Raw genomic sequence first — 20275 nt, 5'->3', positions numbered from 1 at the left:
GTGTCTTTAAACCAGTTAGACATTCAATCATTTATAATAAGTTTTTTCATCAGTTTCATTGTCATAGCCTACAAGCTAATAGTTCCAATACCCGTATCGGGTATTCAACCCATTTTGTCCATTAGGCAAGGTTTTCCAATGTAATACCCTACTAAGTGAAACTATCTTTTATTGGTTATAGCATATCAAATGACAATATTAACAGCATATTGCAACATCAACCGAACAAGACATACCAGATAATGTATCTCGAACATCACTAAGAAGCACATGATTTAATCCAATTTATTCTGAGAAAACAATGAATTCCACTTAAACAAATCACATCCAGCATACTTTAACTATGAGAAAGAAACTTATGAGACTGCAACATATAGAATTTCACCCAACATCATGCATACAATTATACACTCTTATACATGGTTTCAAGTACTCAGATCTGATCACATCTAACAAACTAATAGAAAACTTCAGACTTAATAGAAAACCCCAAATTAACGTATTGCTCTAGTATTACAACCATCAAAATAGCATAACATCTCTAGACTGTCATACTCTTAGAGATTTGTTATTTTAACAAAACACACATTCCTGATTTACTATTTTAATATGTCAATCATGCAAACTCACAATTTACTGTTTAAACATATCACCAATTCCGATCAGCCGTTTCAACCCTGAGAACCGGCAACCAGTTTTTTTTTTGTTTTATTTTTTTGTTTTATTTTTTTATCTTGAAAGCCATGCAGCATAATCGCATAACCCCAATCTGTTTGAGTCACAAATATACTGGTAAATATCACAAAACCATAAGCTGTATGGCGCTGCTGCAACCTTGCACAACCTCAAATAATAATTGTGACTTCTACCTTAGCTCATAAATGTTGAACATTTATTTTAGTCACTCTGTTGATCAATATAATCATGAATCATGCATATACAAGAATGAAACATGAATCATCCCACAGTGATTTTATCACAGTTCCTAATACCATTTATTCAGGAAAAACCCAAATCCATTTTCTATCGAACACCCCTAAGGGTTCAAACCCCGACTATATGTATGATTACCAGGAATTTCCTAAAGTATACCTACTTTAATGATACACAAATGTCATCACTGTACACATGAAATCAGAGGAATTCAATTCTGATAAAAATGAATAAAGTCTGGTTATAGGTAGTTAAAACATAGGTATTCAGACTTAATAACAATTAATAATAGCATATTAATAGAGAAATGACCGGAAAGGAAATCTGATAACAGGTTAGACTTTACTCATTTACACAGATTCAGTTAAGCATCACAGGAGTTTGATAACCATTGTTATGTAATCTTAAATGAACCAGACTCAAGGGATCGGCTAACCTGCTACAAGTAAATTTCTATTATAAAAGAATTTCTATTATTTAGGAACCCTTTCACATTTTAACTACTTGTGCATTATAATGGTAACTGATATAACTAAAATTCATAAAATGTATTACAGTATACAACCAAGAGTCGAACCCCCACCCAAATCGATTTGGATTTGAGACTTTAGGGTTAGGGTTTTGGGGTTTTCCGACGTGGGATTTACTGAAATCCCCAACTGTCACAACACCCCTCGTGATTTGGGGATTTTCGATTCCCCCTTCCCACTCACTCACACCCCCAACACTGGAGTTACCTACAGAAAAAAAAACAGTAACCTACCATTATCCGGCGAGGTTGTTGCGGCATCCACGAGAGGGGTCGGTCGGCCTGGACAGCACCACCACCGGCGAGGTTGGCTCTTCACTGCAAGGCCTCGAGCTGCAGCCCGAGATCGGAGGTTGATTCGAAGTTTAGAGAGGTAGAAGAGAGTGAGAGAGAGAATGGGACAGCGAGAGAAAGAGAGAGAGAAAGAGAGGTTCGGGGGTCCCCTATTGTAGGTGGGTGGCCTCCCGAAAAGGGAGGAAATCTTACCTGTCCGGCGGCTGCGGTGTGCTCCCCCCACCTCCTCATCCTTACGCGTTAGGGTTCCACTGAACCCTAACGCTCGATACGTCGGGGGAGGGGTTTTCCCCCCCTCTTGTTACGTGTATCGGGCAACCCATATCGGGTTGCCCTCCCCTTTTTATCCCTCCCTGTATTAAAACTTTACAGGGAGTGGGTCGGGTCCGGGTCCGACCCCCGACCCGAAATGCTGGACCAAATTTGATTTGGGTCCGGGTCGCTTGAACAGCAGTGGACCCAGGGGTTGGATCCACTTGGGTCCGAACCGTGGATTTGAAATATCTAAATTCTTAAATATTTATTTATATAATATTACTAAAATACTCTAATATGCGCATTTTTCTTTTGGATCCAATAACGGATCCTAGGCCCAAATCCACATAATTCTTAAGTTTTAGTATAAAATTTGTGGTTGTTACAACCCCGTCGGGAAGCGAATGTTGGCCTGAACCTACCGCTGCGAGAACTGTCTGAGACACCTCTCTGGCTGATAGTCGACACAAAAGAAGGGACCAAGCAATCTGTAGCGCTTGCTATGAGCATAAGTGTAGCGAGAAACTGATTCTCGCTTGTCGAAGTAATCCCAAAGGATCTCTTCTTGATGCAGACTCTCGATCAAAGCTCGATACTGAACGACAAACTTCGGCTTTTTGCTGTTGAACCTGAAGGAACTGACCTTTGATGGCACATGCCGTAGGAACCAAGACTGCAAAGCGTAAATGCATCCCTCCACCAAAATGGTTTCTCCAAGGGCGAAACGAGCTAAGCCTTGGTAGAGGAAGGCTAAAGCTGCCATGGACACTGAAAGTTGACGGGTCTGCTTGCTTTCCCATCTTCGAAAGAGCTGGACAATTCTGACATCGACAAAATCCTGACCGTCTTGGAAGAATGCTAATCCCACTGTGCATAGGACCATGGCATGCTGGATTCTATCTTTCGCTGCTCGGGACAAGGTGTCAACTTCTTCTTAGGCTCCATATTTGCGATAGAGTCCGAACAGATCGATGAACCGACTTCCGTTGATCTCAGTGAGAGGCCAAGATCTGCTCCCTGTTGCTCTGGCTAATGCTTCTCGAACATCTATCCCTTTGATGTTTATCAGAAACTGTTGCTCGACTGGATCATTTGGCTGACCAGCTGGTTCGGGCAATCCCATAATATCATTGAATTCGTCCATCAGTAGAGTTATCTCTCCCCATGGAAACCAAAATGTGCAGGTACGTGGATTCCACCGTTCTGCCATAGCCTGAATCAGACTTCCGTTGATGGTTGGCTTGCCTACTGCCGATGCCATCTCCAATCCACAGTCACCTAAGTGGTCTGGGAACATACGTGAGAAGGTGGCGAACCAAGAATAATACCACCGAGGGAAGAAGGAATGAGACTGGATAACCCGATGATCTGGGGATCCATCCCTTATCTGATGAAAGACATGATCTCTGGGAAAGACAACATCGAGGGAATTGGATGCCATCAGAATGATACTGGGGCAAAGAAGAAGGAAGAGAATCAGATAGAATGCAAGACTTATGGATAGACTCTTGAAGGATAGATACAAACCTGGAAATTTTTGAAAAGATCGAAGAAATTTTAAAAGAATTTTCCAGGGTTTATTGAAGAAAGTTTGATATATAAAAGGGAAACGAATGTAGAAAAAAAACGTATACCTGAGTTTCTGAAAATGAGGAGAAATTTTGAATAATATACCCAGGGTTTTGAAAAAGGTTTGATATACATAGGAGAATATTGAGAAACATTGCATAATCACAGTTGCACAAACAAGGATGCACACACAACACTCCCTAAAAGGCTGACTCTAAATGCAATATTTAAAATGGCTTGTAGGACCTTAATCCTAATTCTATGGTTCAGATCATCTGATTCCAATCAAGGTACGCCGATATACTCAAGCCGAAGCTCAAAGTACGTGGCATAAAAATATCTCTCCGGTTCTAAGGTAATGGCTTCCCAACATCCTTGAACGCCTACCGATATACCTCGGACTATGGCCCTTAGGTACGTGGTAGGGGGGCGCTAACCCAAATAAGTGATCCAGTTGTGAGGCTCTCTCCCGAACTATGGTTCAGTGAGACAACTCAACAACGTGAAGACCAGGACAATATAGGTAGGGATGTTTTTGAAAACATGTTCAACATGCAATAAAAACCAGATGGCTCAAATGCAAGTCCTAAAAGAGATAAAATTTTAAATGAAGAGAAGCATACACTTGTATACATTGTTTACATTCAATCCCTAAAATTGAGGAGGGTTGTATTTCAGACCTAAGTTTAAGTGAGCATGAAATAATCTCCTCAATATGGTCCTACCAAACCATACATAAATCCTATATGCATTATGTCAGCTGGGACAGAGTTTAGGCTCCTAAGGTTTGCATGGAAATGAAGCTGACATTTGAAGAATAAATACTTAGAAAATATCAAAGCAAAGCAAAAAGGCACAAATTCGACCGGACGAAGACGAGTCCCATCACGATCGCCAACTTCTGTGATCATGCAATTTTTTTTCTCTTGTTCCTCTTTTCCTTCTCTTTGCCTTTCTAGCATCTATTTCCCTTTTTAAAGGAGAAATAAAAGACAAAAAAGAACAGAGAAAATAAAAGGAAGAAGAGAGAGGAACCCTTTTGCAAGGTCTCATTTGACCAAAGAAATATTTTGAAAAATCATTCGCCTCCGTTTTGAAAAATTTGCGGGAAAATGAAGACACGGGATTCGCTCGTCGGTACGAGGTTCAACCGTTCCTGGCGCCTTTACCAGGGATAATCGAACCAAGGATCGAATTCATGCATTTTTGCTTTGCTGAAATATTATCTAAGTATTTATTCTAAGTCCTAAATGCACATTGAATCATGCTTGTGCTATGATTTTGAACTTGAGAAGAATGCATATTTTTTTTAGAAATGCTTCAGAAAATTTGAGAATTTTCAAGTGATTTTGGGAATGGATTTTTGAAAACATCCTTTAAGAAATGGCCCGAAAGTTCAGAAATTGGTTTAGAATTTATTGAAGAATGTTGTAAATCGCAACAATGATTTTCTGAAAGACGCGATACATCGCTACACCGTAAATCGCATGATGATTTGCTAAAAGTCATTGTAAATCGCACAACGATTTATGGAAAGACACGGTAAATCACAATAGCGATTTACTGAAAGATGTCACCAATCAGATGACGATTTTGAAATTCAAGAATTTGAAATGAATTTAAAAGCATTGAAATTGAAGATCTGGAAATCGAATTCAAAGTCAAGTTTTTTAGAATTTGAGGTCAGAATTGATTTAAGAATCAAGATTGGGGTTTTGAGAGAAATAAGGAATAAAATTCAAAGTTGTAATGTAAAATTCAAAGATAGAAATTTAAAAATAAAACTGAAAATTGGGAATAAAAAATGAGTATTTGAAATAGGAGTTAAAGTTAAAGAGAATTGAAAATGAATTTGAGAAATAAGATTGGATTCATGAAGTGGCATAAAACGATGACTTGGAATTTAGGAATGAAAAACTTCTTTTAAAAATTATTTCAAAATTCACTTGGAAATTTGAAAATGGTTTCAAAGAGGTGGAAAATGCTGATGCAATTCTATCTTAAATGATGAATGCATTAAAAGAAATTTGAAATTAGGTTTTGAAAAGCATATATCATTCTTTAAGTGAATTGAAATAAGATTGAAGATATAATACATTTTTGACTATGGCCATAAAATGTATTATATAATAATCGTATTTAAATTCATTTGAAGGATAAAATACATTTTGGTGCCTTTATACAGTTTAAAATAAAATTAACTCTCAATATATCCTCACTATGGCCATTGATATATGTTTTGAATCAATTTTAAATTAAAATTTAATAAAGAAAGAAAATATTTAGAAAAACATGATGATTTTTTTTGAAAAGAGATTCAGTGTGGACCCATTGTTATTCCATAAAAGATGAAAACCCTAAGTTTTGTTCACATTTTGACTATGGCCATAAATGCAAATCGTCAACTTAGGATTTAATCACCTTTTATTAGAATGATGCTTGTGCCATTCGTGTTTCACCATAGTGTTATTGAAAATGAAAAAAAAAATGTAACATATTGATTATGAGAAATGAAAAGTTAAACTACATGCTCATTCATTCTAAACTAAAAGTAAACTTCTCATTAATTGATTTAGTACAACCTTTGAATTGATACAACGATTGAAAAAAAGACAACAAAATAAAAAATCCTGCAAAATGAGCAAACTTTTAGAAATAGATGTTGGCTTTTATGGATTTCTCTTCAATTATTGAAAAATTGAAGAATACATCCAAAATTAGCCTTTTATGCCTCAGAGATAAAGAAAAATAAACAAAATAAATACATATGATGTATGATTTTGTGAAAGCATCTGAAAAGGCATTCTTGGAGTTTTGAATTTTCAAAATTGGGGCTTTAAAACATATAAATACATTTTAAAGCTTGAATTTAAAGTGAATTTAACCTTGAAATTGAGATTTTCAGGAAAATATATTGAAAATGATTGAAATAAAGGCAAATAAACTCCAAAGTTTGTTTGAAATGAAGTGAAGGCATTCTAACTTGATCAAATTCATTTTTAATTTATGAAATACAAGAGTTATGTCTGAAAATTTTGAATTTAAAAGTGATAAAATGCCCATTTTAACTTCATTTTAACAAAGCAATACCTTTTTATAAAATCAATTTTTGAAAGATGCAATGAATGAATGGTCAATGATCTTAGAAATTTCTAAAATGATATGCAAATGCTTAACAATCTGATGAATGTTATAGAATTGAAAATGCTAAGCAATCATCCGAGAAGAACCCAAATTTGGATTCTCTTATCCAGATAAGATAAGATTTTGCAGAATCAGGATTTTGCAGGTGAACCTGTCAGAGCATTCTGAGTGGATGGAAGTCTTAAATGATTTGATTTTGACTCAAAATGAACCCCTGGATTCACAACATAGAAAGGAACATTTTCTTTTTACAGAATATCAAAATCATTCTTGAAAGTAGAGTTATGATCAAAACATCAGAGCATTAATTTCAGAAACAAGAAATTGGATTTTAACATACAGGTTTTAGTAAACTAGATGTTACAGAGACTAAACAGACCCGATTTTTCCCAAATTTGAGGGAAATGTTGCTTAACTCAATCAAGAAGCCAACCCAATTTACAGAATTGAAAAATCATTTTTTGTTAGAAAATGACGACTTCGGGAAGTCACTGTTTTCAAACAGGAAATGAACCTAACCAGTCTCGGTTTTTAACAGGTTTGAAATATTAAATGATCATAGAAAGTTATAAAACTTTTCAGATATAAACTAGACACATGGAGGAAGAAAACCCTTTTTACGGATTTGGAAAATAATCTCTCGTTGGGGAGATATGACTCTTACAAAATGAACTAAAACCTATGTCACTCAAATAAGGCATCCAAATGGGGTATTAAATGACCATAGAAATCAATGAAAATTTACAAGAATAAATTAGACTTCATAACAAAGACACCAATTTTTACGGATTTGAAATCCGATCTCTGGTTAGGGAGATATGACCTTGACAAGTTGGTCCTGATTCAGATAGCGATTTACAGCGATTTGTTTCACAAATCGCTGTAGTGTTTAGCGAAAAACACTACAAATCGCTATAGTGAGGTCCAACAACGCTACAAATCGCTGTGGGTCTCGTTAGAGACCCAAAACACTATAAATCGTAGTTAAAAACTGGACAATACTATAAATCGTTGTAGGAGTCGTTGGAGACCCGAAGACACTACAATTCGTAGTTAAAAGATCGGACAACACTATAAATCGTTGTGGGGCTCGTTGGAGACCCAAAAACACCATAAATCGTAGTAGAGACTCATTGGAGATCCCAAAAATTGTAACCACGATTTACTGAAGAATGTTGTCAATCAAATGGCGATTTGTTGAAGGAGTGCTACAACAGTCATGATATGGGGGTCAAAATCAGAACATGTGCAAAATCTGGATACAGGGTTCTGGTATTTAATCAAAATAAAATATGAATTTACCATGAAAAATTCTGAAAATTTACAGGGATAAACTAGACATGTAAACGAAGAGAACCTGTTTTACAGAATTGAAAAATGATTTCCCGTTAGAGAAATAAAATTCTGACAAAATGGATCAAAATCTGAGCCGTTAAAATGACACAGGGTGACAGGGTTGTGGTTTTCGACCCAAAACAGGTATGAAAACGCTATAAAAATAGCTGAAATTTGACATGAACAAACTAGATTCAATTTAGAAAACACCCTTTTTTACGGATTGGAAAGATCATCTTTGGTTAGAGAGAAATCACTTCTGCAAGTTGATCTTGATTCTGCTAAAATTGTGATGGTGCAAATTAACAGGTTCTGAATCTCGATTTTTAAAGTAGGTCAATAGAACTCAGAATGATTTGATTTTTGGTGGAGAGCATGAAGACATATGCATGAAGTTGCAGTAAAAAATTCAGATTAAAATGAGCTCTGGTTACATACAAATCGATAGATCTAAAATGCACTGGAATTCGAAATATAATCTAGAAAGCAACTGAACATGATGAAAGCAAACTGCATATCCGTAGATGTTCAAACATGAGATCTAATGCCTTAAACCATGAATGCATGCATGGATGATGAAAAATTAAGACAGAAAATGCATTAAAAGAAAACAAAAATGGCTGAGGCACAAATCTAACTTGTTGTAGCCCATTTGAAAGAAGGATTTGATCTAAAAAGATCAAATCACTTCAATTCTTTTGGCTCAATCAAAATATATGAAACAGAGATTAAAAATGCAGCAAATAGGAAGATGAAAACTCAGATTCTAATCTATTAATCATGCTATGACAAGAAATTTTAAGGGAATACAGGAGAAATACTGACCTTGGCTGAAGGGGTCTCAAAGAAAGGGTTGGGAGCTTCTCCAAACTTACGTAAACTCCTAAGTGAGAAGGAGAGAGAGAGAGAGAGAGAGAGAGAGAGAGAGAGAGAGAGAGAGAGAGAGAGAGAGCTGACCACCAATCGCTGAATGTTCTCCTCTTCCTTCCTTTCTTTCTCTTCTTATTCTTTTTTTTTCTTCGATTCCTGCTCATTTTTTGCTTCTTTTCTGCTCATTTTCTTTCTTCTTTTGTGCTTCTTTTCCTCCTCTTTTCCTCCTGTTTTTCTTCCTCTGTTTCCTTCTTCTTTTCTTCCCATTTTTCCGGAGGGTCTAAGGCTGAGGCAGCATCGGGCGACCTTTCTAAAAAACGTTTTTTTATGATTTTAAAGGTTTTAAAATCTAGGTTAAAAATAACGAATTTAAAAGAAGATTTTTGCAAAATGATGGTTGTTTTCAAAAGATTTTTCTAAAAAGGGCTCTTTAAGCTAAAAAAGGCTTTTTAAAAAAAAGGAGGTTCCTAAAACCGATTTGTTTTTTTCTTTCTGTATTTTTTTTGTGTTTTTGAAATAAAACTCTAAAAACTGAAGGGAAATAAAGGGGTTTACAACTATTTTTTTGTATTTTTGAGAAATATTTACGAAAAAGAGGTTTTTTGAGAATTCAGGTTCGATTTCTTCAGAAAATGGATTTGGATCCTGGTTTTGAGGAGATATTCGAGTTTTGAACCTCGAATTGAGAAACACAGAGTAAATGGATCCAAATGAATACTGAATGGACTGTCTGAGCCTTTTAGAAATTATTTTGGTATTTTTGTAAAATTGATTTTGAAAATTGGATAACGAAGCTCAGATTGGAATTCTAGCACTGTATTCAGATCTGAAATTGAGTCAGATATATAACATGAATTTGGATTCCAGTGAATCTGAGAAGTAACTGGAATTTGGATTAAAAATGACTCAATTTATTCAGAAAGATGAGGTCAGAGACCAAGAGGGAAATTTTATAAAATTTTGAAAAATTTGGGGTGTTCACACCTCTTCACTTCAACAAATTTCAAAATCAAAATCAAGGAGTAAGGGAAGAAGGTGGCCAAAGTGGAAGATGGAACCAAGGAAGGGAGTATGAAAAAATTATGTCATTTTTGTAAAGAACCGAGACATATTAAGCTGATTTGTCCAAAGTGTTCGAAGATGGTAGCCATGTCTACCACGTTTAAACCACACAAGGAGGAGAGTCCATCTACTTTCAACAATGGGGAATTATCATTAAGTCAAGTGATGGAGGCCCTTCAACCCCTCTTCAAAGGATCCATTTTCGGTGCCGCCATATTAACTTCTTCTCCTCCCGATTAGACTCTTTGGCTTTTAGATTCAAGTGCTTTCTTTCATATGACTCCAAATATTTTTGCACTTTCCGAATACACAAAAAATGTATTACCTTCTTTTGTTTCAACCACAAATGACGCTTCTCTTGAAATCAAAGGATTTGGAAACTTTGAAAAACAAAATTTTTTTATTCCCAAAGTTAGATTTATACCAAAATTAAATTTAAATTTGCTTTCGGTCTCACAACTCTCGGACCATGTATGTGATGTTAAGTTCTCATCAAATAAATGTTGGGCAGAGGATCGCTGGTCCCGGAAGTTGATTGGGGAAGGCTCTAGGAAAAGAGATCTATACTATATGAAGTTTTTACAAATTCCAAAACATTCTTTTTGTAATCTTGCCCAACATAAAGATATAAATGTTTAGCATAAAAGACTTGAGCATCCTAATGTCATCAAGCTTTCCTATTTATAATTTGTTAAAGATTTTTGTAAAAAATGACTTCACTTGTAATGATTGTAATTTTGAAAAAATGAGAAGTTTTCTTTTTGAACAAAGATCTATGTTCACAACCAAACCATTTGAACTTGTGCATTCAGATGTATGGGGACCGACACCCATCATATCTAAAAGAGGATTTGCATATTACATTATTTTTGTTGATGATTACTCTAAATATTGTTGGATATATTTCCTTAAGCATAAACATGAGGTTTTTGTATCTTTTAAGACATCATATGTTGATTAAAAATCAATTTAATGGTAACTTAAAAATTCTTAGAACCGACTCCGGAGGTGAATATCTTTCAAATGAATTTAAAAATTATCTTGAAATCAATGAAATTGTTCATCAAAAATCTTGTCCCCAAACACCTCAACAAAATGGTCTAGCCGAAAGAAAACATAGACATATTGAAACCACTAAAACTTTGCTTATTTCTTAAAATATTCCTAAAAGATTTTGGGCCGAGGCGGCTCTTGTGTCCGTTTATCTTATAAATCGTCTTCCTTTAAAAAATTTAAATAACATCTCACCTTTTGAAATTTTATATAAAAAAGAATTCGACTACAATAGATTGAGAGTTTTTGGATGCAAATATTTTGTTCTTGCTGATAAACATGATAAACTCTCACCAAAAGCCATCCCCTGTGCATTTCTTGGATATTCCGAAATACAAAACAGTTTTAGGTGCTATGATATTAAAAATGATAAATTATATGTTTCTAGAAACGTAACCTTTTTAGAAAATGTTAGTGGTTTTAAAGAATGTGAACCTCGTAGAGATAATATGGATTACTCTTTTTTGTTTGAGTTGTTATCTAGAAATGATGATGTTTCTAATGATGATGAAATCCTATATAATGCTCTTAATGATGATGAAAATATAGAAGAGAATAAAAACTCTTCTTATCAATCTTTTGAACAACCTATCGAAGTAGGAACATCTATTGATCCTATCATCTATACACATAGAGATAGAAACACTTTTAGAAGTGCGATTGAGAAATATAGTGAAACTAGTGAGCCTACCTCCACAAATAACCTAAGTTCTCGTAGGATCGAAAGAGCTAGAAGAATTCCTTCTAGATTTATATCCTATGAATATTTTTCACCTAAACATAGAGCTTTCCTTAGTGTCATTCATTCATATTTAGAACCTAAAAACTTAAAAGGAGCCAAGAAAATTATAGAATTGAGGGAAGCTATGGATAATGAACTTAGAGCTCTTAGAAAATGCTAAAACTTGAGGATTTCAAGATTTACCTAGTGTAAAGAAGACAATATGATGTAGGTGAGTTTTTAAGGTCAAGACCAAGAGTGATGGGTCTCTTAAAAGGTATAAAGTTTCTCTAGTTGCCAAAGGATATAGTCAAGAATATGGAATAGACTACGATGAAACTTTTGCTCCCGTTGCGCGTATGGTCACTGTTAGGTGTCTTATTACTATTGCCTCAATTAAAAAATGGAACATATATCAAATGGATGTTAAAAATGTTTTTTTAAATGATGACCTAAACGAAGAAGTTTATATAAATGTTATTGTAGGTATGGATGTTCCTAAAGGTAAAGTTCTTCGTCGACGGAAAGCTCTTTATGGTTTGAAATAAGCTCCCAAGGCTTGGTATGATCGGTTTAATAACTTAATGATAGAAAATGATTTTACTTTATGTTATACTGACATTGCTTTGTTTGTCAAGAAATCCAATGCAGGAATCGTGATTTTATTATTATATATTAATGATGTGCTAATTACAGGTGACAATGCTAAAGGGATTAAGAGTACCAAGTCTATATCAAAAGAAAAATTTAAAATGTCAGACTTGGGATTTTTGACATACTTTTTAGGCATAGAAGTTGCCTACTCTCAGAGGGCTTATTTCTTATCTCAAACTAAACTTTGATTATTGACAGGTCAGGAACGATAAAATTTTTGAAACCCCTGATAGGAACAAAGTTAAAGATTGATGATGGGGTTCTTCTAAAAGATCCCACTCCATACAGACGACTTGTTGGATCTTTGATGTATCTTAGCATCACTAGACCTGATATTTCACATGCTGTACATATTGCAAGTCAATTTCAGCATGCTCCTACATCAGTTCATATGAGTGCAATTCTTCGAATTATCAGATATATAAAGGGATCCATAAATAAGAGAGTATTTGTATGTTCATCTTCTGAGTTAAATCTAATTGCTTATACTGACTCTGATTAGGGAGGTGATCCAAATAACCATCACTCTACCACTGGTTTTTGTGTGTTTTTAGGTGAATCATTAATTTATTGTAGATGCAAGAAACAACAAAAGATGTCCCTGTCATCCACTGAGGCCAAATTCCGAGCCATGACAACTACAACCATGGAGATTGTTTGGATTCACCAGCTATTGGAAGATATGGGGATTCATGTTCAAGGACTTACGAAGTTGTGTTGTGATAACAAAAGTGCAATATATATTGCCAAAAATCACACTTTTCATGAGCGCACAAAGCATATCGAGATGGACTGTCACTATGTTAGAGAAGAATATCTGAAGAAAGTTGTAGATCTACCTTATGTAACATCAGAATAACAACTGGCTGACTATTTTACTAAGGCGCTCTGTTATCTTAGATTCAATTTTCTTCTTGGCAAACTTTCGGTCATTGCACCGCAAGTTTAAAGGGGGGGGGTGTTAAATTGTAATATATATATATATATATACCCACTAGATCTTCTTGAAGATATTTTCACACAAACATGTAGTAATTTTCGTTATACAAGCAGTTGATGTTTAGTTTGATGCACCATTGTATCAGCTTTGTGGTGATTAACATTGTATGGAGTGCTGGGGGCCATTATTGGTGCAATTTTAACTCATTTTATTGTCATTTAAGACCAACTTTCTTGAGAAATTGTTCAGTTTTTATACTCTAGATTTACCTTGGCATGAACATGTAGAGCTTTCTATCTATCTACCGTTTTAGTGGTCTTGCATGCTTTTCATTTTATTAGCTCTAAATTGTATTCCTACTTCTGTTACATCTCTGTCAGATCACTGGCTCATTTAGCAAGGAGGCTTCTTAAAAGCCATCATGCTTCCATCCATAAATATTGATCCTAGTTGTTGGGAAACTTCAAGTTGAGTCAAATTCGTAGAGCATTTCACTTTAAATAATAAGTGCATTTAGCTGCAGTTAGGCATTGTATCTTCAGTTTCTCTTGGAAAAAGGAGAAAAGGGAAAGAGATATCTTTAATTTTATGTTAGGAACTAGATCGGTAGCTCATCTAGTTCCTAACATAAATTTTGCACTTCTGAATCTCATCCATGATATTTCATTATTTCAAATGTATGCTGCAAAAGTGTTATTTTTAACCAAAATTTCAACTGTAGCTGGATGGATCGGGAATGATGCTATCTCGGCTGTGGTAGGTGAATCTGATCCATATATCAGTATTAGTGGAAGAGTAAGTTGTTGCTGGCACATCTACTGGATCTAGGAATTGTTTCTCCATTTCCTTGCAATAACTTTTTGCTTTAATATTATCATCCAGGAGGTCAATCATCTTCGAGCTATTACTATTCTTATGACATCTGTTATGGTCATTGCAATTCTTTCAACAATAGCTATTGTTCGCCGCATCCTCATTGCAACCTCTGTTTTAAAGGCAAGTATCACTGTCTGTTCTTACTTTGTAGTTTGGTAAGATTATTACTTCATATAGGATAACCAACCCATTTGGTTGCGTATTTCATTTATAACTAATTAAATAAATGGGAGGATTTAATATTTAAGATTCATTTTTGCTACTAGTAAGGACGGCACAGAACGAAACCTCTGGTTACTGCAGCTGTCCAGGGTCTCTTAAGTTCTTGATCTTCTTAGACTTTTGAATATTATAACCCAATACTGTCATGATTTTTGTTGCATACAAGCACACATTTTTGTCCAAGACAAACTGGAATTTGGTTTAGTTTGACTATAACATGCACCTTACCTATGGAAACTTGCTTCTGAATGATTTGACGGAATGGATCTACAAGCAAAATTCCAACCCACGGGGATCCTTGTTCACATTGGTAAGTAGTGATTAAGATAAAATTATGACCATTTCATACATTACATGCATGATGATTACATATACATAAGAAATATAAAATCCTCTTTCTAACATATTTCTATCTGCCAAAAAAGGAATGCAACAAAATCCCTAAGATCTATACATGGTATCCTTGAACTACTCAATTTTTCGAGAGCTAGTGCATTGCTAGTCACTTGAGCCACACCTACTCATTGTACAATGGTTTAATATTCACCTTGTAAAATGATTTGCATGTTTCCTTTAGCTTTGTGTGCTTTTTGCATTTGCAATAGAATGTCGCTAGATTTAATTTTTGAAAACACTTCAAGTGAATGTGTTTCATCAGATGAATATTTTGTCTTTTTTATGAATAACTGAAGAAACTGTGGAACTCCTTGGAAAGGGGGCCTTTGAAAGTGAAGCCTTTTCTCATGACTGATAGCCTTGCAGATTGCCTGATGCCTGTAGTATCCTGTGAGCTTTGTGCAGGTTGCTGCCAAGGTTATTGGAGAAGTTCAAGCTCTCATTATCTTCCCACTTCTACCATACACTATCCTAGTCGTCTTCTTCATGTTCTGGTTCTCTGCTGCCCTTCATCTGTTCAGCTCAGGGCAAATTCTTCAAAATGAATGCAACAACAATTGCTGTGCTTATGACCTGAAGTCAAACAGGGTAAAATGTGATGGTTGCTGTGGCTATAGTGTTCATTATACACCCCATATTGCAGCAGCTATACTTTTTCACCTCTTTGGATGCTACTGGGCAACCCAGTTCTTCATTGCTTGTTCATCAACAGTAATTGCAGGGTCGGTTGCTTCATACTATTGGGCATGCGGTGAAACATTGGTAAGCAGATTGCAGTTATGCTTTGGCATATTACGGTAATTTGCCAAGATGTTAGAGGGTCCTTCAACAAAATTGCCAAAAGTTGCCACAAGCTTGTGAAAGAATATCGAGATGTTAAGGTCTTATAAAAATGAATCTGACTGTACTCATCGATTTTTCATGTTCATTTATTTTAATACATGAATTTGAACTAATAAATTTTGATATCTAAATCATAGTTGCCGATATTTTGAAAATATTGGATATTATAGGGTTTTCAAGGTCAGCCAATATTTTCCCAAGATTTTCAAAATATTGCCAGAACCTAAAATATCGTCATATTTTTTCTGAGATATTCCCGAGATTTTCAAAAAAGATCTTTTTATATATATATATTTTAAGTATCTTTTTTGTTTCTTTTATATTTTTGCAAGAAAAATACTATAACAACAACAACAACAACAACAACAACAACTATGCCTTCATCCCAAAACAATTGGGGTCAGCGATATGAACCAAAAAAGAAATTCATTTTGGGTCTTCCACATGAATCCTTTTCCTCCAATCATTTCTATCCAACGCCATGTCCTCGGTGAGGTTCAAAGCATTCATATCCTTTCCTATCATCTCCATCCAAGTCTTCCTAGGCCTACCCCGACCTCTTTTAACTAATATATTTTCCCATTTCTCCAACCTTCTAACTGGAGCATCATTAGGCCTTCGCCGAATATGTCCAAACCACCGTAAACGATTCTCTCGCATCTTATTTTCAATGGGTGCAAGAAAAATACTATAAAAACTTTTTTTTTTGTCTTTTTTATTATTCATAGTTTATGAGATTTTCCCAAGAAAAATCACTTTTTGAAAATATCTCCAATAAAAGTCCTCGCCGAGAAATTACCTTGAACAATACAGGTGACTATGATCTAAATATATTATGAATAAAATTAAGAGTGAAATAGTCCAGAATGCACCAAAATATAATTATAGAAAGGACAGGTGGGTGAACCATTTAGTGGGAGGACCATCTCTCTCTCTCTCTCTCTCTCTCTCTCTCTATATATATATATATATATATATATATATATATATATATATATATATATATATATATATATATATAAAACGTAGATATGTTCAAATGAGAAGGGCATGCTGCTTTTTTTGCCCTGGGATAGCCAGGGAGTAATCACTGATTTTCTGTTTCATAAATTATATTATAAAATCCTTAATTTTCACATCCTTATTCAGAATGTAACTTACAGATTTTTGTTGGAACAGGAAATTCCATTTCTCCCAGTAGTTTCTTCAGTGAAGCACCTTGTACGATACAGCCTTGGTTCTGTTGCTCTTGGTTCGCTTACAGTATCCATTGTTGAATCAGTGCGCTACATCTTGGAATCAATACGTCGTAGGTTGAAACTGACGAATGTTGCAGGAGTGAGCTGGTTTGGTAAAATGACGTCATGTTCTTCTCAGTGTTGTCTTGGTTGTGTCCAATGGACGATCAAATCTTTTAATCGCAATGCTTACATAATGGTATGAATAATATCAATTGTGTAGGTTACTTTCTGCGTGTGTCCTGGCAACTAGAACAAATTACACGGAGTTTACCTTTCCTTCATTATTGCATCTGATTAATTTTATCACTTACTGATTATCAATGAAGCAAAGGAAAAGAACTATGCTATCAATTAGCCAATTTTGATTCTTATTGCTGCACATGAAATATCATATCTTTGTGCACTTGTTTAATGACTGTGTTCTCTATCATTCTACAGATTGCCATAACCGGTAAAAGTTTCTGCAAAGCTTCTGTGATTGCAACAGGACTGATCATGAACAACATACTTCGAATAGGGAAAGTTAATGTTACAGGAGATGTTATTCTCTTCCTTGGGAAGCTGTGTATCAGCCTCACTTCTGTGCTTTTTGCATTTCTCATGTTGGATACACACAAATACAGATCTGCGCATAACAAGATCTCCTCACCTCTTTTTCCTGTACTTGTAAGTCACTATCTCCATTTATTCGTTGATAGAAATTCCATCTAACACTTTCAAGAAATAAATGGAACATTTCTCTACGTGTAGCTGTGTAGGACAGGGTTACACTTTTCAGATGTTAATCAACTTGTGTAAGGTCTAAACAAGCTCAATTATTTATATAGGTCTGTTGGGGACTTGGATTTGTTGTAGCAACACTTTTCTTTGGAGTAGTAGAGATGGCCATCGACACCATCATCCTCTCCTTCTGCCAGGATGCTGAAGAACATCAAGGAACAGCTCAGTTTGCTCCTCCACTACTGATTGAGACTTTCAACGACCAGGGGGAAATGCAGAGACTCACACATGAGTAATTCACGTGGGGTGCAGTTTTCATTGCTGCAGAGTTGAGCATCATTTAGAAGTTAAATTACTTTTGAAATTTGAGTAAATTATCCTTAGTGTTGTATGCCCTGCTTTTCTTTTCCTTTCATTGCTTGTACAGCTTGATGCTTTTGGCATTGTAGAGACCAGGACAACACTGACCTGGAAGTTTTAGTTTCGCCAAGCTTGAGTGTAAAATTTCTCTTTTCCAATGTTGGCCTAACCCCAAAAGACTGGCATTCATACCTTCCATTTTTTGCTTAGAGAGAATGTACATGTCCAAGATTGGCTCGCTTAAAGGAAGAAAAGAAATGTGCATGATCAAAACTCGGTTCCTGAATTGGTTGTCTTTTTTCCGTTTCTCTTAGCTGTTTGTTTCACATGACAATCTCGTATGTCGAGTGGAATTGTTTTATTTGGGTCATTGGTTAGGTGGATGGTTAAATCAAATATAGTACGATCTACATCCATAATGTAAGGTTAGAGACTATAAATAAGATCTCTTTCATTTAATGAAGATGTTTGAATGTTAATGAAATTCAGCTTTAAAGTGTTAAGAGGCTGTCTTCTCCTTGAATTGATACAATCTTTTTATTTCTATTCATTCTTTGCTCTTTAATCACCTTGTTGCTTTGGGAGTAATTGAGATCAATCCCAAAGCAAGTTTTCTTTCTTATCATTTTAGGCCCAGGTTAGGTCCATACATAAACTTCTAGGTCAGTATAACCAAACGGAGTCTGAGTCTGAGTCTGGACGTTTGCCAAGTACAAGCTGCAGCTTTGATTAGGGCAACCAATGTCAGCTTCAACCTCGACTGTTGCAACCATGGATAACCCATATTCTCCTTATTTTCCTATTCTTAAGGGTTGTCTTCATGGTTAAGAATATAGTGCACAACCATCATGCTTTCTTGCATTTGCAATTCCTTAGTTTTGAACATTTGAGTATATAACTACTTTGCTTAGACGATTACTCGGTCACTCGATAAAAACATCAATAACTCATTCCGCTGGCGTTGTTCCCCTTGCCTAAGCTGAAGAAGCTGTCATAATCGATCCGGTTGAAACTTGCGTAAATGCAGGTGCTTAGCGTTCTCAGCTTATGGACACCTATGATGAGCTTAGGCCGGCAGGTCGCAAGACCCTGAATCCAAATGTGTGTGTGTGTGTGTGTGAGAGAGAGAGAGAGAGAGAGAGAGAGCTCCTTGACTGCACTCATCAAGCAACCATGCCTCTTTATTTATAGTGGGAGGAGAGTGGGGGTTATATGCATGACATTCATGCATTTGAACTCTTCACATGCTCATATTGAATGTGAACCATTCACATTCACGTAATCCCTTCTCATTTATGTCTTTCATTAAGTGCGCCCTGTGTCAAACCAGGTTACTCATAGTTGGACCCGATCAGAAATATCCAACATTCTCTCACTTGGCTCATTGACACAAAAAGGCATATAATCGAGGTTCTTTACCATTATCTCAATTCATTTTTCATGTGGCTTTATGAGTCATGGAGATGAACACCTCTATACAAGATGTCATATTTTCATGCACTACAATATTATTCATTTTCAATGCTTTATCATGTTAGGATTACCTTTATGAACATGTTGCTCTTTAACTCATTTTATTGGTTCTTTAATATTGTTATTATGCTATTCTCTCTATCCAAATGAGAGATACTTTATACAGAATCAACAATGCATAAAAGCTATACATAATCAATTTAGTTTAATAAATGTGATTACATATAACCATAATGTATTGTCATACATCATAAGAAATCAAATAGACCCATCCCCATTACATGTTGAGAATGTAATATCGGTGTTAGCCCTTTAGTAAGGAGTTCCATAGTCATATCCTTCATACCGATTGTATCATTCCACACTAAATGATTCTCATAATGTTATGCCTTTTTCTTCAGTTCCTCTAGCTTTTATTTTGCCTTCGATACCAGAATATCGTCATATGCTGTCCCATAATCTTTCTTTTCTCAAATAATTTCATCATCATGAGATAAAGTTTTTCAATAAATAAAATTAGAGGCTTGTCACGTATAATGAGAATCCATGACTTGAAGCTCTCTACTATATTAGATATTAAGCAGTTATATATTTTTACTTGAAAGTGACAATTAGCTCAATATTTTGAATACATGTCACTGGCAATATAATTATATGCATTTGTGCTTTATTCTTTAACTTTATCAAGAAAATAATTGTATTATTGTTTTGTGGTTGTGCGAGCTGCACTCCATCAAAGTGCACTAAGTGGCGAACCAAATTTCTTCAAAAAGTTCCTCGTCAAA

At 35.3% G+C, this 20275-nt stretch overlaps 1 protein-coding gene across 1 annotated transcript in view; it reads left to right on the top strand.

Annotated features, from left to right (window-relative positions):
* Positions 1 to 18290, top strand: part of LOC149813213 (choline transporter protein 1-like) — a 46679-nt gene extending 28389 nt beyond the window's left edge. Inside the window, exons 5-10 of the mRNA XM_089990897.1 lie at positions 14081 to 14154; positions 14242 to 14355; positions 15259 to 15615; positions 16876 to 17133; positions 17376 to 17603; positions 17765 to 18290. Coding sequence (XP_089847023.1) covers positions 14081 to 14154; positions 14242 to 14355; positions 15259 to 15615; positions 16876 to 17133; positions 17376 to 17603; positions 17765 to 17953 — 1220 coding nt within the window. The 3' untranslated portion in view covers positions 17954 to 18290. The remainder of the gene's footprint in view (positions 1 to 14080; positions 14155 to 14241; positions 14356 to 15258; positions 15616 to 16875; positions 17134 to 17375; positions 17604 to 17764) is intronic.
* Positions 18291 to 20275: the final 1985 nt, after the last annotated feature.

This window comes from Nuphar pumila, chromosome 16 (assembly GCF_984573655.1).
Source record: "Nuphar pumila chromosome 16, dmNupPumi1.hap1.1, whole genome shotgun sequence".
NCBI classification, from domain to species: domain Eukaryota; kingdom Viridiplantae; phylum Streptophyta; class Magnoliopsida; order Nymphaeales; family Nymphaeaceae; genus Nuphar; species Nuphar pumila.
The sequence above is the reverse complement of the archived record's forward strand: the minus strand, read 5'-3'. Positions and strand labels throughout refer to the sequence as shown.